Genomic DNA, 26,258 nt, shown 5'->3' on the forward strand with positions numbered 1-26,258 from the left:
TACTGATGACAGACATGAAAGCAAATTCCTGTTTGTTAGAGAACTGTGCCTGTTTGGGGAGACAGGGCGTTAAATATGCAGAGCTGATGTCACAACAGAAACCCATCCCACTTTCCTGTCATTACTGCGATTAGATCAGTTTACTTCACTAAACTGATTTTTGAAACATTTTTTATTTTTACAGATGGGGTAATTCCTTAGCCAGCAACGAGCCTGGAGTGAGAGGGATTTTGTGCTGTTGGTTTTGGCTGAGGGGACCCTCTGCAAGTAAGTAAAATGCCCAGATTAACACATACCTCATTGTCAAATACTGGGTGGACACTGATGTGAGAACCATTTGAAAATGGTGCTATACAGTTGTGCTATAATTCTGTATTTTCATAAGGGGAGCAGGTTTGGGAAAACTCATTTGGCCCTTTGAGATCAGAGCTGCTTGGAAAAATGCTTCTTCTCCAGCACTCCTTGTTTTTGCATATCTTTGTAACAGGCACTACTTTTTGCTGACCTGCATGCTCTCATATGTGGACCTTGGAGGCTACTCATTCTGAAGTCTTTCACCTTCCCCCACCAATTTATTTTCTTCACTACTCCAATCACTGAAACAATAATAGAAATTCCAGGGAGTCAGGACACCCAGTTCCCCTGCTACGGCCATGCAAGGAGTTTCTTTTGTTGCGTGGAACTGGATTCAACTACTGATTCCCTTCCTTAGTAGCCATCAACAGCATCTCAGCTGAGGAGACAGTCCTTCAGATATTGGAGATCAAGCGAGCGATTGGAGAAGCACATATTTTTGAATGCTTATCTGAACCAAACTATCATTCTGATGGTCTCCCCATGATTAGGTTGGCTAGTTTTAGAACAAAAAAGTTGGCCTTCAAGGAAAAGCAAAAAACTGCACTTATTAGTTAAGATTGGCACAAAAAGTAAACCATGTGATGAGCTGAATGGTCCAGACTCAAAGCTCAAGTTATCTGAAGTGGCAACTACTGTACAAGTGGCAATTTGTTGTTCAATAAAATGAAGTACTTGTGTTCAATTACCAAAGCAAACAATAGCCCCATTTTTCCCCTCTAGAAACAGCATGTGTTACTGAGACTTTGAACTTTTTCCTTCAGTTTTCTTGGGCAATGTTCACAATTTTGAGTACGACTGGTGACAAAAAAATTAGTAAAATTTGAGTGCAAGCTGCCTGTTTCCATAGACAATATTGAAATCATTATCCTCTCTTGGAAATGGGACACAAATTAAGTACTTTTCCATGACACACAAAGGCTGGATCAGTCTCAGGCCATTTTTTTTTTTTTACTTCAAGAAATTCGTCTGAGTCTCTGAAGTCGCAAACAAGGGACTCAGAAAAGCAGACTTATTATGTTGTCGTATTTCAAGGCCAGAGGCACAGTTTATTTTATGAACTCCCAGCTCTGTGCACACTGTGGTATAATTAAAAGCAGTGCTTAAAGTTACAGATCTGAAACAGGTGGAGGAAAACAGTTGGATAAACAGAGCATAACTGAATCTATTCAACTCAAAGATGAAGTAATACCATACGTACAGTTCAGTATCACAAACTATTATTGCACAATTCCCAACATTTATACACCTCTTGCAAAATCTGAAAAGATGAAACCACAAAGTAAATAAAGTTCTTTTTGTCATCTAGTCATAAGCAGGGATCTGGGTTTTCCGTTTCCCACAGAAAAACAGAGTAAAACGCAGATTTCCCACCCTTATTGGAGTAAAACGCGGATTTCTCATTGTAGCAGAGAAGCCTATAGATTCTGCAGTTTTGCAGCGAGCCCTCTGCAGGCAGGCAGAGTTCCTGCAAGGGGCTGGGGGCAGCAAGAGGAGGGCAGTCAGGCAGGAGGCACCATGTGCATGGACATGCACATGGCTGCCAGGCAGCCTGAAGAGCAGCTCCCACAGGTAAATGGGGTGGAGATACGAGGCCCCCACAGGGAGGGAGGGAGGGAGGGAGGGAGGGAGGGAGGGAGGGAGTTGGGCAGGGCTGTGGCTGGGGCTGTTGCCCAGCTGGGCAGCATGTGGGGTTTGGGACATGGGGCTGCAATGGACCACTGGTGGCTTGTTCGGGGGTGGGGCTGACTCCCTGCTGCTGTACACACTCCTGGGGAGAAGCGGGGGGGACCTGTGGCCCCCCCCCCAATCTGTGCACGAGGTAGGGATGGGGTAGGGTGCACGCTGCAGGCTTGGCTTCCCACCCTGCTGCCTTCCCAAGCCAGTAGGTGTGAACCAGGGCTGCAGGGCAGTATGACCATGTAGGAAAGCTGTTTGCAGCTGTGAGCTCTGCACTGTCCTGGTAATGGGGCCCCTGCACGCACGGGGGCATCATGGGTTGTGCCCCTTGCTGCAGCCCTGCACATAAGGGATTGCCAGGGCAGAGCGCAGCCCGCAGTTGCAAGCCACACTGCCCTGCAGCGCTGGGTCACACCCGCTGGGGCTGCAGGGGCCCCAGGGTAGGACAGGGAGCCAGCGCCTGCAGCATGCACCTGCCCTGTGCACAGATCTGGGGGACATAGGTTTCCCCTGCCTTCCGGGAGTGCGCGCTGCAGCACAGAGCCAGCCCCACTCAGCCAGAGCCCACAGCAGACAGGCAGCAAAGGTGGGAGCTGAGCTAAGCACCGCTGCAGTAGCCACTGCCTTCTGTCAGGGGCACAGGGCTGTGGGCCTGGGTCCCTGGACCTATAGCCCTGGCAGAGCTGTAAAGGCAGGGGGGCCTGTGGGGGGGGGGGAGTGAGGGGCATCAGTAGGGCTCTGGCTTTGGATAGCCTTTAATCTTACTCACGAATTTGGGGGCGGGGGGGGGGGGGGGGGGGGAAGGAAGGGAATCAGAATTCGCAATTTTTTTTTAAATCAGGGAAAACCAGGATCCCTGGTCATAAGTTAATATGAAATCCGGAAGATGAAAACATTAGGAACATCAAAAGCAACTCACCTCAAACGAGACAAAGTTGGTGTAAGGGAGAGTTAACGCTTATTATGGGACTCACTATTGATCTGACTAGCCTAAGTTTCCTTCTACAGCTTTGAATACATTCTAAGGTAAAAACCAGGATGTACATTATCAGTGAAAGGTCTCTTACATTTACTAAATGGTGGGGGTGTTCATAATCCACGTGTGTCCTGGAAAGTGAGTTGGTGTGCCCTGGGTAAAGTCCAGCTCCTCCATTCATGATCCCATTAACTCCATTAGAAACCTTATGATGGATGTGTGGACAGCCATTATTGTGGCTACCATTGCCAATGAAGTTTCCACGTATGCTGCCATTGACACGACTTGTGCCTGGTAATGTAGTATACTCATTCATTTGCCCATTCATATCTGCCCCTTGGTAGAGGTAACTAGGAGGGTCATACTCTGAGAAGAGAGATACAGTGACAATTAGAATACATTGTTAGCAAAATGTTGCTACATATTTAGTATAAGACAAAGAATTATTTTTTTATTTGAAAATTACAAGCAAAGTTGGAAGAGTGTCTCAGGGACAAAGTAAAACCATAAACCCCTTCCAGGCTCTCTATTACCCCCAAGCTGTAGTACTTAATTGTCTATTATCACTGAAGATAGTGATCACTAAAAATACTATTTTAAAATACAGTCATTTGCTTGATCAACAGGTGCACAGTGGAGGCTGTTTAACTTACTCTGTCTAACATTTCACACAAAACAAATTTGGAGTAAATTAAAAACAAAAACAAAAAAACCCTCCCTTCTGCCTTATTCTACAAGAAGTTTTGTACAAGTTTGAGTTGTTGAAGGGAATTAAGAATCGTATTTAAAACTAACTGGAAACTGTAGAAACAAAGCTAGTTAATGTACCAGAAAAGAGGTAATAATTTAATGTACGATTCGGATAGATCAGAGTATTTTTCTGGGAATAGAATTTCGTGTTATCCATTCAGCATTTACAGGAGTCAAGTATTTGAAAGTACTTTACAGAATGTTCCTAGTTGGGAACTGGCAGGTTTTGCTTATTAACTGCCCTCCCACAGCTTTAGAGATCAAACAAAATTTTGCTGGCATGGAGAATACTGGCCAACACTATGGTTATCCTCGGGGGGGGGGGGGGGTTCTTTTTCCCCTTTTTTCCCTCCTTTCTTTTTTCTTCTTTTCTTTGCTTTCATTAATGTGCCACAGGATATCTGTTGTTCCAGAAGAAAGTAAGAGATAGACAAAATATGGGGTTTATGCTTCTATCTAGGAACATGCGTTAATCAAGTGATGAATATTAAGCATGTGAGTACTGCCACTTAAATGTAAGGAGATTGTCCTTGTGCTTAAGGCCAAACATAAGCCTAAGGCTCTTTGCTTGTTCAGGGTATTAATTGATCCACAGAATGGCATCTCTAAAAGTGAAGTAATCCAACAGTGAACAGTAGTTTGTATGAGTCTCAATACAGAGAAACAAAGAACATGATTGTCATAAATAGTCTTCACTGTTTTTCAATAGGAACTGAAACTTCCATTTGCATTCCTAATCAAATCCCAGCTTATCATGAAAGAGGATGAAACGTTCCTCATTTATAGTACTTAAAATCTGAATTCTCTCTAATTTTACTCTGATAATATATCTATATATATATATCTATATATATATATATCTATATATATATATATATATACACACACACACACACACACACACACACACACACACACATTACATTTACAGAAAAGAAAACCAAGAATAACTTACTCTGCATGGTGGCTTGTTGACGATTCTTCCATAGACACATGGCAATGAAAACTATGAGAATAAGGACCATCACACCGAGGACACAGCCCACAATCAGATACAGCATGTCACTGCTCCGAACAGGTCCATTTGACGGACCAGCATTGCTCCCAACACCACGAACAAGAGAATTAGGTGGTGTACTCAGGTCTTTCACTGGATATTCTGAGGCTCCAGGTGTGCGTTTCACTAATTGAAAGAGACATACATTTTCTTATGAACACAACTGGGAACAAGAAGTCTGTGGAAGAGGTATTCCATAGGTTTATATACTTGCAATTAAATCAGATACATTCTGTTCACAAATTTAGAAACACTGGAAATTAGCGCTCCAATATTTTGTAGATAAAAAAAATATCCGACTCAAAATATATTGAATGTTTTCAATATATTTTACACACACTGATGAGGTTGGATATTACAAGCAATTATTTTCCTTGGAAAATGCTGATTATCCACCTACCTAGCATACTCATTTAAGCCATATGACACTTCCAATGAGCAAGTGAACCTAAGCATTACGAGAGACCACCAAATTTCCAACACAGAAAAAATCTCAGCTCCCAACACACACAAACCTTTCCACTTTTGAGGTCAGGAAAAACCACACTGTTCATTTCTACCAACCAGCCATTGCCAGATGACCTACTTTTGTTTGACATGACTGCTGCTAACCTGGTTTCTAAAATGTCATTCTTTAAGAAATTATTAAGAGTCAAATAGAAATCTTACCTGGTTCCAGAAAAGCAGCAGGAAGTCAAAATGATTCCAGTCAAGCAAAAGACACCATCACATCAATTACACACTTAACAGCTACTTAGCACACCACACGCATACTGTATTGCAGCTCGGTCGTACTGTTCAAAGAATCATTGACTTGTAATTATTAATTTTCTAGGACTAAGCTTTTGATCACCAGGTGCTGCCGCCAAGGTTTTAAATGAGCTATCTATATTTAACATCTGCAAAACAGATTCTAGCCTACCAGGTTTAGAAAGAAATATTTAAGAGATAAGGAAACTTATATTACATGGCAATGTAATTCAGTAATTTTCTCTCGGAGATATATAGAGGCACTGCCTCCTCACCTTTAGTTTCACAGATCATCACGTTGCTGTACTCACTCTCACCACCTTCATTATAACACTGCATTTTAATATCATAAGATGTTTCTGGTTGCAGATGGTTTATCAAATGCCATTGCTTTGTACCTAGAAAAAAAAAGAAGGGATTTTAACTGTTTTCTTGTTGGACATAAGACAGAACTAAATGTGTGCAACTGTGTGGCTGTGGCAGTGTACCCTTTAAGTCACAGAAGAAAATACAGCTTCTGGCTCTCTTCTTCTGGCAAAGAAAAAGCATTGGGTTGTTGCAGTTTTGCCTTGTAGTACAGAAGGAATATTATCTTTATAATATTTTACCTGTGCGAAGAATGTGTCAGTTTTGATAAAACGTTGTTTTGGGGAGAAAAATAAAAAGGAGAAAAAGGCTTTAACAAAACTGTAATCTTCCATTTTGACATTTTTTGGAATAGAACGCAGCCATACATGTTTCTGGAAACTTTATTTATGGGAAATTTTAAAATGGCAGAATTTCCCACAAAAATAGAAGCTCCAGCTTCCACAGAGCTTTTCTTTTGAGGATATATTGTTCTTCACATGTTTTACACATTTAGAATTACTGGTATATTTTTTTCCTAAAAGAGTCGAAAACACTTGACAAATTAATGAGATACTATCCATAACATTTCCTTCATCCATCTGATATACACACTGCTGGATTGGAATATGTCATCTGCTTAAAATACAAATTATTACAATGTTTAGAGCAAGCAGTCAGGACAAAAATATCACTGAAACAAGAGGACGAGGTAGGGAAAATGTAATTACTTTCAGTTCAGAATTTGGTCAAAGCACTGTGATACCACCTCAGTTCTTGTAAGAAAACCAAGGTGTCTTCAAAATCTAAAAATGCTGAAGTCCCAATTAAACACATGGCTGTTTTCTATGGAAAGAATGAGCTGAAGCTGATGCTTGGGCTTCTCAGGTAGTAGAAGCCACACGTAGTTTAATATATTTTATTAAATACCCTAGGAAACACCCTTAGATAACAGATCTGCCTTTTTTCATTCTGCTCATCTCAGAGGGCATGGATTCCAATCTAATAAAATGATTTTGTTGACTCTGGCTCCCAGCCAAGGTTTCATTTAGACTCCCTCCTGAAGTACCAAGCACTCCAGTATAAATCACTCTCAGTTTTTACTTTCACAGACTTGTGACAAATTTTAATAAACAGGCCTTTTTGGTGAGTTTAATTAACTGTTTGAGAACTTCTAATCCCTTTTAGAAAATACTACCTTGAACTGTTTCCACTGTTTCTAAGAAACTGTCACACCACCACGATTTAAGCATTAATTAAAAAAAAAAAAAAATAATAAAGTCCACTTGACCAGCAGGGGTGGCACCAAGTTCCATTCTAACTCAACACAATCAAAGTGAAGGTACAAATCCTATGGCTGTATAGCTAAAATACCCTAGAAAAGATAGTGACTTACACTATGACTCAAAGAAAAATCCTTTAAACTGCCTTCTTTTAGAGATTCAGGAGATGAAATACACAACTGAAGTTGAAGATCTCACACACACACTAAATTAAACAGATGGCCCAAATAACAACTTATTTAAATATTGCTTGAAGCTGGAATTGGCCCATCCCTAAAGCACACATTTTTCCAAGGCTTACTCCTGTCTCCTCTCTCCTTCCACCCCCAAACATTCCTTTCAGTAATTACTACACCAGGTTTTAGGTTTCCGCTTTAAACCATTAGTGGAACTGGAATCAGTACGGGCACTTTAACTGTGCTCTCCATGCACCATTAGCAAGGAAAAACATTTAAACAACTGACATCAGACTGAATTTAGGTTTAAAATTCAATCTCCAGGATCCAAGCAACAAGGAAAAAATCTCAGCAGTGAGGATAAGTTTTAGTTTGCTTCTGCTGAAAGGAGAAGACTCTGGAGAGCTGCATGATACAAACAAACATTTTTATAAAATTCATATAGTCTGTGACAATTTTAATAGGGGAAAAACATTCTGTAAGCTTTTGTCTCTCCTCTGAAGACAAGATTTACCAGGAAATGGTAATGAAAGCCTCAGGCAACTAGTTAGCTAACACAAGCATCACAACAGTTTTTTCCCCCTCTACTAGTGACAGAGCCATTACAAGACAAATTCCCCTGTCAAAAATCAGACATCGATTTGAGGGTAACTGAGGGAAGATAAATAAGGGCACATTAGTCATTTGTAATGGGTAGGAGTTAATCCAAAAGACAAAGCATCTAAACTAATGATCATATGTTTCCATCTACATTCTATGTATAAAAAAAAAAAAGCTCATATTTTAATTGAGACTAGGTTTAGCTATTTTAGAGAAAAGCTTAATGTTTAAAGTTTCTACCGTGTAAATTTTAGTTCCAGGCTTTGGCACAACAGACCAGCTGCTAATCATTTCAGACTGCTACAAAGATTTCAGTATGCATAAACGTGAAAATCAGAAATAAGCAAATTTCACAGCACAGAGGAGCCCACTTAACTAACTGCTCAGTGCATAACATTTATAAACACACAAGTTGTGAGTCCCAGAAAGCCAAAATATATTTACAGACAACGCTGCTGAATGCATAAGCTTCTTTTAAGCAATCCTCCCAACACAAACAGTAAACTTTCCTGCTCTATAGTCTGCTAAAGCTTATGTCACCTTGCAATACTGTGCGGTCTATGTCAAGTATGGAGCAATTTTCTAAATAACGTCTTGATCCTGTTACGTTAACAGCAAAAAAACCCCTCAAAAAAACAACTCGCTCACTTCACTTGAACAGAACAAGGCCTCAATTTATTTAGTTCAGACTATTAAAAAGATTTTCCCCTAATTTTTTTGTATAAAAACGTGTAATAACTTCTTCCATAGAAGTTGCAATCTAAAGATTCACAGCCTGATCCAGTGAACCATTTGGTTACCCAGTTAACATGTTTAAAAGGCAAAATATGAATCATGGTAAACTGTCAAACAAGCTAATATTTGAAGGTAGAATATATTCCCTATATTACAAAATAAAAGGCAATTAAGCATCTACAGCAAAGTAACTGGAAAATGTTTTCTAACTTGCAAGCAAAGCTAGAGGGTTTATCTATTTTGGAAAGCTCCAATCCATCCATCTATCCAAAATCCATTTAGTTAAACAATTATAAACACCTAATGGAAATGTACTTAAACTGATTTAAAAGTCATTCATGTTAGCTAACTATGCTTTAGTACAGGGGCTCCCAAACTGTGGTAAGTGTACCCCTGGAGGTATGTGGGAGAAATTGTGTAACGGTGGATTTAATTTTCATTATAATAATTAGCATTTAAGAGGTTAAAATATATAATGCATACTAGTAGGGGTACGCAGGCAGCTGGTAAATATGGAAGAGGGGACGCAATAAAAAAAAAATGTTTCAAAACCTCTGTTTTAGTATACTAATGGATTAACCTGAATTTATACATTTTCATCTGTATCAGATGTTTTCAGTACACAATTCATTGTAGCTACTGGTATAACTAGATAAATGTAAAAGTAAAAATTAAACCCATCAAGTTCCAATATAGTCACGACCTAAAGAAGGAAGAGAAAAAAGCTCATGTGTGGCCAGAATTTGAGGCCAAGTAGTTAAGATATGCAAACAAGTCATTAAAGTGTGCAGTTTGTTAAATAAACAAATAAATAATTTTGGGAAAAGTAAATTTAGATTTATATGCAATGCAGCCATCATGGCTATATGACGTTTTCCTTGAAAAGTAACTAGCGTACGGTCTCTAATCACATGGGATGTTTGTACACGCCAAGGGGATTTAATTTGGTTTAGTTCTCCCTAAATTGAAATGGTGGGTTTTTAAAAACACTGCTTCAACTTAGGGAGAATTACACTGAGCTAAACCCCTGTGACGTGTACACGAGGGTGGGGTCCCAACCCTTACCTGCCTCTTCAGGCTCGCTGCTTTTTTTTTTCCTTTAGTGGAGCCTGCCTGCATGGGCTGCTGTCGGGTCCCACAGCCCGAGCTGCACAGGGCCCATCAAGCCCTGAGCACGTCAGCTTCCAGCAGCCCGTGTTCTGTTGCTCTTTGTCAGGTAGCAAACCAAAACACCTTGGAGGTGTTTTATCTTGCTACGTACCAAAGTCATTTAAAGCAGAATATGCCACCGAATGTGCAAACAGCAACACCATTAAAAATTGGTGCAAAAGGGCATTTAAGCCGCTTTAAAGGCCAATTTTGTGGTGCGTACAAAGGCTTGTGTATACTATGCCATACCTTCCACAATATCCCTCTTGTAATCGCTATCATTGTCGCTGTCCGTTGGGCGGTAATATATATAAAATCCTTGGATGGGCGTGTTGTTGTTACTTGAAGTAATATACTAGAAAAGAGAACCAAAATAATGCATTATAAAATAAACCTGATGCTTTTATGATGATTGAACAATATTAAACATTGAAAGAAATTTTCCTCAGTCAGAAATAGATGCAAAAGACCACAGAAGTTCCTGTTGTATAACGATTTTCATTCTTTTCCCATTTTCCATTCCAAAGTGTTCATAAGTCTCTGAAACTGCCCAATTTGATAGATAATTTTTCTGTGCTAGCCTGTCCAAGGTTGAATTTCCTGGAATCTTTGAACTGAAAGTACAAGAATAATACCTCCTCCCTTCCCTCACTCCCCCCAAAAAGCACAACCTCCCTACCCAACACCTTACCTACCGTAAAAACATTTTTAAATCTTACTTTGAACATCCTTACAACTGAACCAGATGAGGTTTAAAAACTAAAACGACTCTATGTAAATTAAGTGACATCCAGTGCTGGAGAAATATCATACTGGATTTGACAGAGGATTATGAAGCTGGAAAAACACAGAAAAACCTAACAACCCCCCCCACCAAAACCAAAACCAAAACCAACCCTCAGAATGCATAGTAGAATTTTTTCATATAAAAGTTGTACAGAATGAAGTGAAGGAAGATCTACTGCATCTATAGTTGTGGCTAAGGTGAAACAGTAAAACATCCAGTCAAATAAAATGTTGTGAATTGTTAGAGCACATCTTACCCAGTCTCATGTGTACCAAAGAATGAGGAAGGACTTGCAATTCTGAGCTGAACAAAAGAGCCCCATGCTGTGGCACTCATAAGAAGCACAGGAAGGAATGTGGATCTGGTGCCAACTTTATGATTCAGTGGGGAAAGGCACTTTCATGCAATGTCATTTTTAAAAGTGACAACTCAGATAATTTTCAAAAGCACTTGAATCAATAAAGCTAAACCAGAGCCATCATGATAATGAAATCAGTGAGATTAAGAGGAGAAAAAAGTCTTATAAGAGTCGCTGTATTTTGAAAACAGACTGTGGTCATCCTTCCAACAGCTGAATGTAATGCAGAGCTAAATGTGCACATACAACACCAATTTCAGGATTTCACAACTTTTGAATTCAAATCATAAAATTCTGATTAAAATGTTTTTTCTTTGCATTTTACAGCTGGATTTCTTTAGAAAATTGTAGAACTAAAGATTCTGCATTTAAAATTATCCTAAATACCTTGTGTTCTATAATTCACAAACATTGTTATTTTTTGTTTGCATATACTGGATTTCAATAAGGACGTTAAAGTATTTGTTTAAGAAACATGAAATTACAGGAAATGGGGAATTTTTTTGCAAGATGGAATTCGTATTGGCTATATTTCCTCATCAGTTGCAGCTCACAGAAAATTCTCAGTTGAAAATAAGATTTTAAGAATTGGTTAGGACTTCCTGGAGTGTACATATCAATAGCAATCTATCACATAGCACCTTCTGACTCTTTGGAAGAGTTAAGGTTGTTGCTATCAACATCCGTTAGAAGAAAATTCATATTCTACATTTTAAAATGTCAAATATACAGAGAAGAAAGCGGAGTGTTCTTTTCCTGTATCACCCATGATCCTCAAAATAATAAATACTGCTCAGTATTGACTGAAACAATTATTTTGTTAAACTTGAATGCTTTGTTCTTTATCCTGCGTAAGAGTGAATTGCCAAAGCAGCAAGAATCAATCCATAGGTACAAAACGAGCAAAATTAGTTGCACTTACAATCCATTTTAACATGATTTGAGTGTCACTGATTGCCTCAGTGTAGGCAATGTGAGGTCCTGCGACAGGCCGATCTGAGAAACGGTTGGTAAAGCCAGCTACTTGATAAGGTCGAGAAGCTGCACTTCGTGGGCTTTCTCCGTAATTGTTAATAGCGATCACACGAAACTTATACATGACCCCTTCCAAAGACAGAGAGAGAAAATTAGGTGACTTAAATCCCCCACCCACTAAAAAAGGCTTTAAAAGCATTTCAAACATTAACACAGAAAGGCCTCTATTTTCTGAGTTTCTAAAAATTATTTGATAATTAATAGATCTCAGTGGTTTCAGATGCTTAACTATGGTACAACATTCTTTCATTGTGTTCTGAAAGACTGAAAAGGAATTTTCTATCCGAAGGCTAGAACTGGTTATTTTTCTCTTCTAAAGCAGGTATTATCTGTTACAATTTAGGCAAGTGGATCTCACAAAACCATTTGCTTGCAATTCTGTAGACTGTAGACACTTGCCTACTTATAAAAAATCCCTGCACTTCTGTCTAGTTAGTAGTAAATGATGTTATTTTGTACTTTAGCCCAATAGCACTAACCAGCAAACAAAAAATGAACAATGCAGGGAAGCACATTATAATCATTATGTAAATTTAATTGTTACTAGGGTGTACCAATTAAGATTTTCTGGGCTGATACCGATGGCCAATTATTAATTCTGATCTGATTGTTAATATGCAGCCTGGGTGCTTGGAAAACAGCATCCATCTGGTAAGTCTGCTGCGGAGGAAGGGGCATGGAGGCCCCCCATGATGAGGGAGGGTGTAGGGCTGGGACGGGGGCAGATCGCGGGACAGTCACAAGCAGCTCGTTCAGGGAGTGCGGAGGTGGCGTGGGCAGCTCCTGCCACTGTATGCACCCCCAGGGGAGGCATGGGGGCATGTGCCCCCCCCGGATCTGTGTATGGGGTGAGGGCGGGTTGTCTGCTGTGGGCTTGGGACTGGGGACTACACTGGGTTCTTCCTGGTGGGGGGGGGGGGGCTGGGCCAGGTTGGGCAACGGTGTTGCTGGGAGGAGGGCTACAGGGAGGGCTGTAGCCCACCACATAACCGCCACTCCCAGTGCTGCCGCTGCCCGCCCTGAGCGCAGCCCCATTCCAACCCCCTGCAGGGAAAAGGCTGGCACTTCCCCTGGCCCCAGCCTCCAGCAGCAGCCTGCCCTCACCCTGCACGCAGCAGCATGGAGCTGCCCCCCCGCAACCTCCAGATGAGCCACTCAAGGCTCCATCCTGTGACCTACCCAGGCAGTGCCTGCCTCTGCCCCACTCCCTTCCTCACTGTGGGGGCCTTGATTTGCACCCACTCCTGATCATGCCCCTTTCTTTCCCTCACCCCTTCCCAACAGATTTACCAGCCCCATGCCTCTCTCCAAGCTGCTGGGCTGGCCGTGTGCATGCTGCAGCTGTGTACATGCATGCAGCACTTACCAGCGACATTATTGGCCACATCAGTCAAAAAAAGCCGATTGCCAATAATGTCAATTTTCCTTTTAATCGGTATCGATACGACATGGACCAATGTATCAGTGCACCTCTAGTTGTTACTAGAAATGACAATCAATGGAAAAGCTTAAAGCAAGTGTATACCAATCACTAGCAAACCTCAACAAGAAAAATATTGGGGCCAACAGTTTCCTTTTTAAAAAAGCTAAATCAGCTTCAATTTGAGTAACTTGAATTCCCAGCTAAAGGTAAGCCAACTACAGGTTAAAATGTAATCGTTATTACATGATTAGTAATCTTAATCTTAAACAAGTATCACCCGCTGGATTGATATTAAAAAAATTCAGATCAGCTTTTCCTTACAAGAGAATGATCATTAAGGAACAAACTATACTAATGGGAGTGTAAAGAGAGTTTAATACCTGGCTCCAAGTTACGAACTTCCACTGACAATTTAGAGGGAGAGATATTATCAGCTGCAATTAGCCAGTCACTGTTTCGACTCATACGCTTGTACTCTACTTTAAAAGCAGTGATAGGGGAGCCACCATTTGCTCGTGGGATCCAGGTGACATAGACTGATGTTTCAGATGCTGTTGAGATAGTAGGCCTATCTGGAGCCTCAGGAACTGAAACAGGAAATTGAAGAATATTCACACAGGAGTTAGAAAAAACACAAACTTGTTTTCCATGGTGAATATCTACGATTAGTTTAATCAAATGTGAACAACTATGTCAAACATCACAGAGCACAAATCCTTTATTTCCAGACACCATTATACAAAATGAAAGGTACATCTGAAGTTATCCCTTTATAATCCTAAATTTTATATAAAACTTAATAAATGGCAATATGTATGTCCATGTTGATTGCTTTGCAGACCAACAATTAAATTTTGTATAAATAAACATTCTTAAATAGTAGTATGTTACTGGAAAATAGGTGACTTCCATCATTTTGTTGACCAAATATATAAATGGACATGCTAGTATCTGAATCCTTTGCTTGGTACTACAAAAAGATGTACACATGCTAAATTAACAATAACAACTTGATAACAGTAAAAACTTGAAATTTCAAGACTCGGGAAAACATTAAATCAGAAATGGTACTATGGACTGGATTGTTTTTAATATTATTTATAGGTAGCAAGGGAAAAAGCAAAGTGAGAAAGCATGCAACAAGAAATATTAATACTTACTGCACTCACTTGAAGTTACAGACAGCAGTGGGAACAGAGAGAATGGAAAGAGGCGGTGTTAGTATATCTGATCAAAAAGACATTTTTAAGTCTTCACTACACTGGTTGATATATATTGTTAAAACAGCGTGGCAGCAAAAAGGGAGGAATTTAACATGGAACAGAAAGGCAAAAAAGTTTTTCAAGTATTAAATGGACTGAAATTCTTAAGAGCTTATTTGAGTAAAAATTGTAAAAAGTGCCTAAGCCGCCTAGGAGGTTAACCCTCATTTTCAAAAGTGACTTGTATATTTGTGAGAGTTGGACACTTCTAAAGTGCTGTACTTCTTGTGCTCATATTATTTATCATCACTAACAACTCCCCAATAACCAAGTCATGTTCTACTGCAGGGAGCTCAAGATGCATTTAACTGCAAGATATTTACAGGAACACCTTTAACCTCTATATGCCCCTATAAGAAAATGTATGTGTTATGGTTAGAAACCCAACTCGACTATCACTAGTAAACTACAGAGAAGACAGATTTTCAAAAGGGCATTTACTTTCAAAATGACATTCAATTTCTTCTGTTAGAAAACCAGCCAGAGAGCTGAACTGTACAGATGTTCCTCGAGCCCCTTGGATGGAGAGCTTCACAGGCATGCTTTCCAGCCATGGGGTATGAAAGGGCTGCTCTCTGAGCCACCCTCACCTTTAGGGGAGTCCATTAATTGAAAGCCTGTACTCTCCCTTGCCATGGAAAGGAGTAGGCTACCAAGTGGCAACTGGCAGCTGGAGAAAAGCAGGAGAATGCCCCTCCCTTCCTGCCAATCAGATGACTGGCAGGACAAGTCTCCCTGGTGGGAAACCTACTTCTCCCCATCAGAGTAGTTCCCTGGTTGCTCTCCTCTACATCAATAGCAGCAGAGGGAGCACTCAGCATAGTGGCAAGGCTCCAGGTGTCCTGCTTTGCCCCACACTGCTCCATATCAGTTGAGTGGCAGAAGCAGTGACTGAAAAGCCAGCATGGTCAGGAGCTGGGCGTATGGAGGCTTTCTCCAAGCCGGACTCCTGACCCCTCTGGCTTCTAAATTGCCAGCAGGAGGAGGCAAGGGAGAGCTGAGAACAGAGCTTGCTTGGCTGCCAACTGTGTTGGCTTTTGAATCGCTGCCCCTGCTGCTCAGCTGAGTGGCAGGGAAAGGGGAATGGGGAAGCAGGCAGGGTGTAGCACTCTCTTCTATCAGCTCCTGGTGCTTGGCAGCAGAGTAGAAGGAGCAGCACAGCAAAGCCTCTGGCTACTTCTCACATCAGGAACTCTGGGATGAGAAGTAGGCCAGGAGTAGCTGGCAGCTGTTCCTGACCTTCCTTCCTGGTCTATGGGACAGGTTGGAGCAGGTGCCCCCTGCCATTTCTTCTCTAAACCAGTGACCCCAGTCTTGGAAAGGCACAAGAGCCTTTTTCCCAGCTCCACTCCTCCTGCTCCTGAGGGGGAGTTAAGCTATGCGAAAGTGTGCAGACGTTCAGTCTCCTGGGAGAAACTCTCCTAGGAGCAATTTAACCTTGGTTGCTTTGGAGGCTATTTTTCTCCCAGAACAGCCATTTTTGTTCTGTAAGAAAGTTTGAACCTTTGCACACTTCTGTTTTCTACTGGGGGAACAGCAATTCTGGTAAAAACTGAACACCTATATGTAACTTATTTCCCTTGCTCTTATACACGTGGGCTTTTTGCAAGCTAGTTGAGAGAAAACCATAAACACAAAAAAAGGTATCATAGATTATACAAATTACCCATGAAGTATGAAACTAATTAAAAAAAATGAGTTAAAACTAACTGAATTAAAAGTAAATGCCCTTTAAAATGTTCACTGAGTTAAACTCCTGCTTGCTGGCTCCAATGTCAAACTTCTCAGTGGGTGTATCTACATGTACTCTTTACTGCAGAGTAGACTAATTAGCTAAAGCATCATGGTCTACACATGTGCCAGTATTAGGATGCAGTAACCTAATTAACTCTGCCATAAGATAGTGTTGAGGAGAGTACTATCCTATGGCAGAGTAAATAACTGCACTGAAACGCACGTGTAGATGTTGACTGTGTGCATAAATTGTACCGTCAGCCCAGCCATCTGAGGGCTTCACCCAGATTCAAACTGCTGCTGTCCTAGGCACACAAAGATGTTGCGCCTGGGAGCAGTTTACTCTGGCTTAAAGGGCTCCAGGGGTTTTATTGCTTCACCCTAAATGCATGTGTAGATGTTCCCAGTATTTAACAAATTTTTTCATTAGAAATGCACCACATTTTTACAAACTGACTGTTAAATAACAATGACTGGAGACACTTAGGCTGCCTATACATGTGGTCAGGGGTGTGGACATTTTAATTAGAGTAGCTCCCAGATAGCTACTCTAATTAAAACAGCTCACCATCACATGTATTAAGCCTCTGTACATTTTAAAATGGCCATGGGACACTTTATCTAATCTTATCATTCTACAAGAGGTTTAGTTAAAGCACTACACCCGCCGTTTCAAATGTGTAGGGGCTTAATACACGTGACGGTGAGGCAATGCTACAGCGTTCTAATTACAACATGGAACAGACTTGATTAATCTGACCAGGCCCTGGATTAATGGGCTGACTGGGCCCCCGGTTAATCGGGTCTGCTCCAAAGTGTTCTAATTAGAATGTGAACAAGCACATGTATAGGCAGCCCTAGGTAGCTACTTAAAGGGACTCCCTCACTGACTAGGGATGAATTTATTAGTTACTACTCAAAAGCATAAGCCACATGATCTTTTACTCTATAGCTGAACTTTACTAACCATGTTTCAGAAGAGAAAAAACCTGCAGGAGGAAGACAGATCTAAAGAATAAACAGAAATAAAAACAGACTTCTAAAAGTAGAGAACTGTAATATTGGGATTAAGAAGTTTCTTAAATATATCTTGCTTTGCATTATAACATTGAATACATGAATAAGGCACAACCTGTACACTTACCTCCACTATGCCGAGATAGATCTGGAAGGACCACACCAAAGTTACTTGTCCCCTCCTGAATGACAGGATGTTTAGGAATGCCAACTGGTGGAGATGGGGCCTGAGTGTTTTTCGAGGATGGTGCTCTTTCTAATAAATGTTTGATATACAATAAACAAGCTTGGTGATTTGTTAAGACACTGCTAGAAAAAAAACCTAGTCACAGCTTCCTCTCACAGAACACTCACTTTCTGCATTTATACAAGATGTAAATCCTTGACTGGAATACAATAATGGCACCACCTCCCAGTCTCATTTGCCAGGCCAGCTGGGCACTGAGGAGCTCCGCAGAAGTGGACAAGAAAGAAAATCCTCTCACCACTTTAATCCACAGATCTATTCAAGCCTCAGGCCAGAGCAGCCTACATAATTACTGCATATCTGCCTAGCAGCGTATGGTTGTTCCACCTCTATATCTTTGCTTTGTATAATAGGTAAGAAGTTCAATTATTCCTGCATGACTTTCCAGTGATTTATACTGCACTGGAACTGCCAAGTCAGTGAAGAAGGGGGCAGATAAAAGTACTATAGCAACAGAATAGGTCTAACAAAAACCAAAAAATGGTAATTAAAATGGATACTACTGACCACAGATGGCTATGCATCTGGAAATAAATTAAGGATTTTACTGAATTTTCTGTTATTTTGTTTTTTTAAACTATAACATCTAGTTCTTTCATCTTATGGCAAGTCATTTAATCCTTTGCATTAGTAATGTTTTAAGTAGAGTGGAAAATAAACACCTGGACCCAAGTTTAACCCTGAACTTAAAAAAAAAAGTTATTTAAATAGGTTTAGTGTTCACAATTTAATGCGTCTCAGAACTAGCACAACAATTTGTTATGCACATTTCTGCTCAAGAAAGCTAAGGGCTCTTTTAGAGGGAGCTCACAGTTTGAGAAAGAAGTAACTACATTCATTTACACGTGGGCAGCCAGAATAGAATGATCAATCAGGACTGAGTTTCTTTGCAATACTACGAGGTGAAGACCAACTGTTGGCTGGCTGCTTTCTGACTCCAGCTTATCTACTTTCAGCAAAGAAATCAATAAAAAAAAAGAAGCTGCCTTTGCTACAGTTTGTTTCAAAAAATCATCTGGGAACAAGTAGCACAACACAATCAAGACTTCAGTGCGTTTTGCTAAACAACTATGGTGACATACCATCATCTATGTACTAGAATAAATTATTAATAGCCTTCATTGTGATAGATATAAAATTAAATATGAAGTAGAAATTAAATTAAATATGAAAGGAATGGCCTGTTTTCACAAACAGCTTTACCGACTCCCACAGACATTTTAAGCTACAGAAATGTTTGTGTGATAGCTAGGCAAGATTCTTTGGGTAGATGTGATATCTTTTATTAGCTCAATTAAATAGGTGGAAAAAAGGTCTTTGCAAGCTTTTGGGCACAAACACCCTTCGTCAGGCATAGGGAGGCTCTGCTGGTGTCATGTGTTATCCAAAGTAGGAAAGAAGCTAAATTTACAGCAAGCAAGTCTATGAGAAAATGCAAATGAGTGGAAGTTTGTGATAGCTATTATGCATGGAGAGTATAATTGTACCTACCTTTGCTAGTACGAAATGTAAGCATAGCAGGCTGCCCTTCACCAGCAGCACTCCTTGCTACCATTAGAACTTCATAGAGGCTTGAAGGCTCCAATTCTGTGAGACGAAGTTCATTTTCACTTCCTGGGACACGAATTGTATTCCAGCTTCCCATTACATTGTTGCTGTCATCCAGCTAACCGAAACAGAACCACAAGGTGACATGAGAGTCTCTCGAGTTAAATTTTCTGGGAACTCATGCCAAAGCACTGAAGTATGATAAACTAGTTTTACTTAGTTTATGTGCTTTTGACAGCGTCAAGAAGAAGGTCTTTAACCACAGGGCTAGCAGAGCGTAAGCAACAGCTCTGTATACTCCTTCACAATGACTCTTCAATAAACCTGATCTTTGACTTGAAAGAGCAACCCTCTTCCATGTTTAGGCTTGAGAAATTGTCTCCCAATTTGTTCAACCTCTAGCTACTCAGCTGAGACAGCTATCTATGATAATTAGTGCAAATTACACTGGGCATTTACTGTGAATGCCTGTGTAGAAGAAACTAGAATGAGATCAACTGATTTTAAGCAGCATGCCACATAGCCATTAGATGGGAGTGTCTCTTCATAAGACAATATCCTAAATAAGAACGGTCTATGCCCTGAACTATCCCAGCTGTTCATGCATTTAAAGATCTTTAAAATGTTTACTGGATACAACACAACAAAACAATTTTAACTGCTTGATTACTTCCTGAGGTGGAAATCAACAGCAGAAAGGTTAATAATTTAATGTTACATTTGCTTTTGTTTTACAGGGAATTCATCACCTACATCATGCAAAGGAGAGAGAATACTTGACCTTCTGAGAAGGACATTAATTCAAATCCAAGCCAAAGAGAAAGGCTTCAAGTCTATAAAACAGCAAGCTAAACAACATAAAACTTTAACAAAAATATGGAAGGATAATTTAAATATTATTGATTATGAAAGCTGTTCCTGGAGGTCTTGGCTTGCTTACTGACAAGTTCTTTTTCCCCAATTATTTTAGTAAAAAAATCTTGGAAAAAGAGGAAATCAACTAAATTACAACAGAAGAGTGATGTCCTAGAAATCATGATAAAACTTCTTGCTAAGAACTACGTAATTTTAAAAAGTTTTCAGTACGGAAAAGAATTACTAGTGATGGGAAACCCTCCAAAAAGGTCAGATTTGTAAGCCTACAATTTACATAAATCAAATATCTTCGATTAAGATATTATGTAACCAGGTCTTCGCATGCTATTTCCACGATTTGACCAGATCAATATCTTGTGACATTTCCTCTCTAGACTGGGACACAAATGAGAAAAGATTTAAAAACTTTAATTTTCTTTCACCTGCTAGTTCAGTTTTAAAATATTATTTTACATACATAGCAAACACTGACATAATGGTCCAGATTCAGGTATCAAATCTGATTTATAACCAGACCCACCAAGTTCAATATTATTTAGCATCACTAGGGTTGTATATAGGTCATCCAAATTCAATTTCACCCAGAGAATCAGAGACAGGCAGGGCCTGAGGGGACCTCCTAGGTCATCCCAACCCTCTGCCTGAGGCAGCATCCCAACTAGCCTATGGAAATCCATAATCTAAACATTGTGTAAAACTACCATGAACCCCGACACAACGCAAGACATAACACCCTAACCTGCCACAGGTAAAAAGGTGTTAATATATTGCACTCAAGAAATCCCAGGTAGAGGGCCATGCCCCTACTAACGAGGAGGGCAAAAACCCCCATGGTCTGTACTGATCCGACCATGGGCTAATATTAGGGGGGCACCAACAGAGATCTTTGAGGCCAATATCAATTAGAGCTGATTTTTAAGGAGGCATAGTGGCTGATACCGATCCAATTTCCGATACGCAGCCCAGCAGCTTGAAGAGCAGTGTCCAGCTGATAAGTCTGTTGTGGTGGAAGGGGAGGGGGAAGGGACGTATGGGTGGGAGGGCAGATCAAGCCGGAGCAGGGCAGGATGCGGGACAGAGCCACAAGCAACTCGTGGGGTGCGGGGGGGAAGAACGGGGATGTGCAGCTCCTGCCACTGCATGTACCCCCAGAGGACATGGTGGGGTGTGTGCCTCTGGATCTGCCCAGGGCAGGGTGGGCTGCTGTTGTGGGCTGGGGCCAGGGCTGCCCCAGTTGCGCTGCACTTGGGGCAGGCGGTGGCACTGGGAAGGGGAGTTGGGGCAGCCAAAGCGAATTTTGGGGTAGCTGCAGCTCCCTCCCCCCTGGACAAACCATGGCTCCAATCCACACCCACCCTGGCTGGGCAGCCCCTACCCCTGCCTTAATGCCAGCCCCACTCCCTCTCTCACCGCGAGGGCCTTGACTTGCCCCCTCCACCACAACAAACTTACCAGCTGCACACAGCTTTCCAAGCTTTTGGGCTATGCTCCTCACCATCTATGTGCTGCACTACAGCTGCATGCATGCACAAAGCATTTAATGGCCTTAATATCAACCACATCAGATCATTTCCAAGACAGTCGATTTTCTTTATATCACTGCCGATCCAATATCGGACCAATGTATTGGTACACCTCTAGCTAAAATTCCTTCCTGACCCCAAACATGTTGATCAGTGGAGGGGCAAACTCTCTAGACAGGAACCTCTGGCTTTAAGTCCCAGCAGAAGCACTGGCACACCCTAGTCAAAATCCAGGGCCTTGGCTGCAGTCAACACCCAATGCCTCTGAGGAAGGCTTAAAAATACCCTGACAGCAGCAGAAACTGGGGGAGGGGGCAACCAGCGAAGCACAGAAGCATGGGAAATACCCATAGTACGGCCCATGTAATAATCATTAGCCACCTGCCTGTCAAGAATGACTGGGGGGGGCAGGGGGGAGTGGGCAGGGATGGAGCCCTGTGCCACCCCCCTTCCCTCTTGCTGCTTGGGGTCTGGGCCCGCTCCCCCCCTACCGGCCACAGTGGCAGGGGGAGGGGAGGAGTGGGCCCAAGGGTGGGGAGAAGCCGGGTCACTGTGGCCGAGGGCGGGGGGGGGGGGGGGGGGGGGGGGAGAAATGGGCCCAGCAACAGCAGGAGGATGGGAGGAACGGGCTTGGGGCCAATGTGGGGGTGGAGGAGGAGTGGGCCCAGGCCCAAGTGGGGGGGTAGGAGGCCCGTTCCTTCCCTCCCCCCACCGCTGCTGCACTGGGTCAGGGTGGACCTGCTGCTCCCCCCTCCCACCGCCACAGCAGGCTGGCTTCTTCCCCTGCTCGGGCTTGTTCCTCCTCCACGCCCTCTCGCATCAGGCCCAGACCCACTCCTCCCCTCCCCCCACCACTGCCATGGCACACTCACTCCTGCCTCCCCCACTGCCGTGTCAACCCTGCAGGTGGCGCTGATGGAAGGGGGAGGGGCAAGGGGGCCTGAGGCCAGCACCAGTGGCCTTGCCACACCCCCCTCCCCCCTTGCACAGCTACCATCATCTCCAAGGAGCAAGGGGGCGGGGCCCCCAAGGCCATCTCTGGTGGCCTCGCCCCCCCTCCCCTCTATCGTTGCCACCTGCAGGAAGTGGGGGGGGGGGGCAAGGCCAGCACTGCTGGCCTCACCCCCATTCTGTCCACTCCGTTGCCATTGCGTCCAGGGAGCAGGCCAGGGGGTTCAAGGCCAGCTGTGCTGGCCTCACCCCCCCCCCCCACTCAGTCCCGTGTCCCCGCCATCATGGCAGTGCTCTGCCGTGCCACCACCACCTGTTCAAATGCTTATTTGCACTGTGATTGGCTGTTTCAGTCAGCCAATCAGAGCACAAATAAAGCATCATGGACAGACAGACTGATACTGAAATAACAATAACTTGAGTTCTGCTAAGTAAGTTCCGAGTGAATTCAGATAAAGCAAAGTTGCAACCAATGTCAATCCTCCCTGAAGAGACGGTTTGTAGGACCGAAGTAAACCATGTTTCAATTATATTTTCATTTCTTTCTGGCCTGATACCGCTACCTTTTTTCAGAAAACCTAAAAGTAAGAACTGCACCTGCTTTGGATTCTTTATTTGTAAAGGAGCATTACCTTGCGATATTTCACGAAGTAAGCATTGACAGGTAACCCGCCGTCTTTTCCAGAACGCCACACCAAGTTGTACATGTCTGGCTTGAGAGTCTGTGGAGGACTGAGGATAATTGGTGCTTCAGGAGGGGAAGCACCACTAAGACTTTTTTCTGTAATAACTTCATCAAGATGCAGGTTTGTTGGAGGCAAACTCGAAAACCCAGTTTCTGTATCATAATCTCTGCCACCTTCATCACTTTGGGCAGTCTCTGGAGTAGTGATTTCTTCAGCTTTTGTACTAGTTTCAAAAGGAACTGTAGAAGAAAGGTCCTAGTTATTTCTACAAAACAACAACTATTTGCATCACAGAGTACATTAAGGGCATTCTGTTAATGCAATTTAAATGGCTTCAGATGTGAACAATTTTTATCAGTAATAACCATTATAGAGCCAAACAAAGCCCAATCAAGCTCATCTGAAAAAAGAATACTAACAGTAAGGTTAATTTAGAGTCAGTCTGTAGTAAGAAGCAGTATTTCTTAAAAAAAAAAAAAAAAAGCATATGCCCTTCCCATTTTGCAGCTCTCTCTGAAATAAAGAAAGAGCTGAGTAAAGGAAAGCATTAGAGACAAATAGTACTCTCAAGGAACTTGGGTTGACACCGCTTGTCAAAATTCCCAAAAGCAACGGGTTGGCAGGTTAGGTATTGGGAATCCTGAAAGAAATGATGCAGCTTTTTGAGGTTACACACTGCAATTTAAGATTACCAGATGTTCTTAGTCTTGTTCATTCTTTCACAGATTTGTACAGATTTATGTTACTTGCCAGGGTCTGGAAGGGGGAAGGGAATGAGGGGAACTTGGTTTACAAAACAAACAAATTCCTTGGTAATGTAAAGCCTAAGCAATGTTAGCTTGGCTGCCTGAGATTCCTTTAAACCTCCATTAAAATACCAGCAACAAGTGTGGCTGCTATTTTTGGCCACTTCTTGGAAGTGGAGGGGGAGGAAAGGTTTGCTTTCAAATTGAAGACATGTTCTCCAAAAGCATTTGGATTTTTACTTAGGAATGCTACAAAGTTTGGAGACAGAAGCATGAAGCAACACAAGGAGAAAATCTTCAGGGCCAGACCTCAACTTGCTTAAGACAGAAGAAATATTATCTGATATTCTCATTATGAAACACCATCTAGTACAATACATAAAACAGTGAGAAAGGTAATGCATACTACACTTTAATATCAGAGAAACACTATATTTGATTGAAGAATCTGACAGCATATTGTATTGTGATGGGTAATCAGGATTTCTTGGTAGGCACGATATGGTCTGATACCTACTAAAACAAGGAAGTGGACTGTGGTGCATGAGAAAATTACCTGCCGTTTACACTGGTGTGGGTACACCTACAGTCATGACTACTTAGTCCTGAAGCTTCAACTCATAGACAGACAGATACCACAGGATAGCAATTCTTATTAAGGCAATTCTGATCCATGAATTATTTCTGACTTTACACCACACATCACAACACTTAATTTTTCAATTAATTTGTCAAGAATCTGCATCTTACATTTCAGTATGCACAGTAGGGTTCTTTCATTACCTCTTTCACTCTCTTAATCAGATTAACTTTCTCCTCGGCTTTCTAATCACTGCATCTCTATTTTATTCCCTTATCCTATTTTATTCCTAGCATTTAAAGGAAATTAACATGCAATACTAATCATGGTCAATGCTGGATAGCACGAAGGAGGAGAGGGTGTACACTAGTTAAGACTGGTAACATTTCAAAAGTGCTGAAAATGATTTAACTAGATTAATGCCAGGCCTACAATTCAAAGCCTTAACATCATGTCAGCAAGGAGTGTGGGCATAGGGAGAGGGAGAATGCACTCCTTAGCTGACATACTCAAACCCCTGGAGTGAGCAGAGCTATGCCAACAGGAAAACCTAATGCCTTGGATTGAGGACCCTAGGTCACTTGGTATACATTTGATATATCTGCCCAAATAATAGCTTTCTTAAATTCTTTATTTGTAAGCATCTTCTGGCCTTGACTTAATAGTTTTTAGAAACCTTATGATTCAATAGGCAGCAAGGTCCCACAGCCAGAATCAAAATCAATCCCAAAATCTCCATCCAAACACTAATCAGAAACCAGTGCAACAAAATTCAATAAAGAGCAGTATATAAAACATTTAATTTTTTGAACTCACTGGTATAAGATTTTTAAGGCAAAGTCACAGGATTTTTACCACCCCCCCAGGTCGAGTTCTGGAATAAGGTTTAACATTTTGATTTCATGTTTAAAATCCTTTAGTGAATTTAAAAAAAAAAAAATATGGCCCTTAGATACTTAGAAGCCTAAATCCCACTGACTTTCAGTTATATTTTGTTATCCAAGGACAAGTCTTTAGAAACAAATATGGAAGCAAAAGCAGATTAGTGTAACTTTAAACAGAGCCCTTGTTCTGGCTGTTACAACTCTGTTCCTGTTTTTGGAAGCTTGCATATGTCATATTATTACAAACGCATACAATTACAATAAAAGAACAAGATCTCTCTTTACATTGTGCCTTCAGTGCAGGAACAATATTTTCACAATAGCAATTTTTGGGAATAAGGAACCCAGGGTCACTAGATTATGCTTTTTATATATTTTAATTTCTTCCCTCTTCAGCAGGTAGGGGAAGGGGAACATGCCACAGAAGAACAGAGGGCTGCTCTGTTAAACTTCTCTCAGGTAACAACACTATTTCTGCTGTAAACCAAGTGACTTCAGAAGTGCTCCTAAAACCCTGGATCTCTGATAGAAAGCTGGGCTGCTACCATGCTTTATATTAACAGCGGATTCTAATTAAACTTCTTTGCAAGACTGCAGAAATTCTGAAGTGAAAGTTGTGTTTGTGAAAGGTTCTGTATTACCGTTCCTCTAGCTACAGGAAGAGGCTTCTCTATACCAATCTCTTCTTAAATGCATGCCCTTCTACTGACAGAGGCACCATACAGGAGGTGGGGCACTGGTGTAGG

At 41.6% G+C, this 26,258-nt stretch overlaps 1 protein-coding gene across 4 annotated transcripts in view; it reads right to left on the bottom strand.

Annotated features, from left to right (window-relative positions):
* Positions 1-26,258, bottom strand: part of CDON (cell adhesion associated, oncogene regulated) — a 148,967-nt gene that overhangs the window by 14,502 nt on the left and 108,207 nt on the right. For all 4 annotated transcript variants that reach the window (XM_019490097.2, XM_059719545.1, XM_006261208.4 and 1 more), the window contains exons 9-17: positions 23,249-23,541; positions 19,210-19,384; positions 17,599-17,727; positions 13,839-14,045; positions 11,923-12,104; positions 10,105-10,210; positions 5,843-5,965; positions 4,716-4,943; positions 3,102-3,376 (exon numbers count right to left, since the gene is read on the bottom strand). In XM_019490097.2, the coding sequence (XP_019345642.1) occupies positions 3,102-3,376; positions 4,716-4,943; positions 5,843-5,965; positions 10,105-10,210; positions 11,923-12,104; positions 13,839-14,045; positions 17,599-17,727; positions 19,210-19,384; positions 23,249-23,541 (1,718 nt within the window). The remainder of the gene's footprint in view (positions 1-3,101; positions 3,377-4,715; positions 4,944-5,842; positions 5,966-10,104; positions 10,211-11,922; positions 12,105-13,838; positions 14,046-17,598; positions 17,728-19,209; positions 19,385-23,248; positions 23,542-26,258) is intronic.

This window comes from Alligator mississippiensis, chromosome 16 (genome assembly GCF_030867095.1).
Source record: "Alligator mississippiensis isolate rAllMis1 chromosome 16, rAllMis1, whole genome shotgun sequence".
Lineage (NCBI taxonomy): Eukaryota > Metazoa > Chordata > Crocodylia > Alligatoridae > Alligator > Alligator mississippiensis.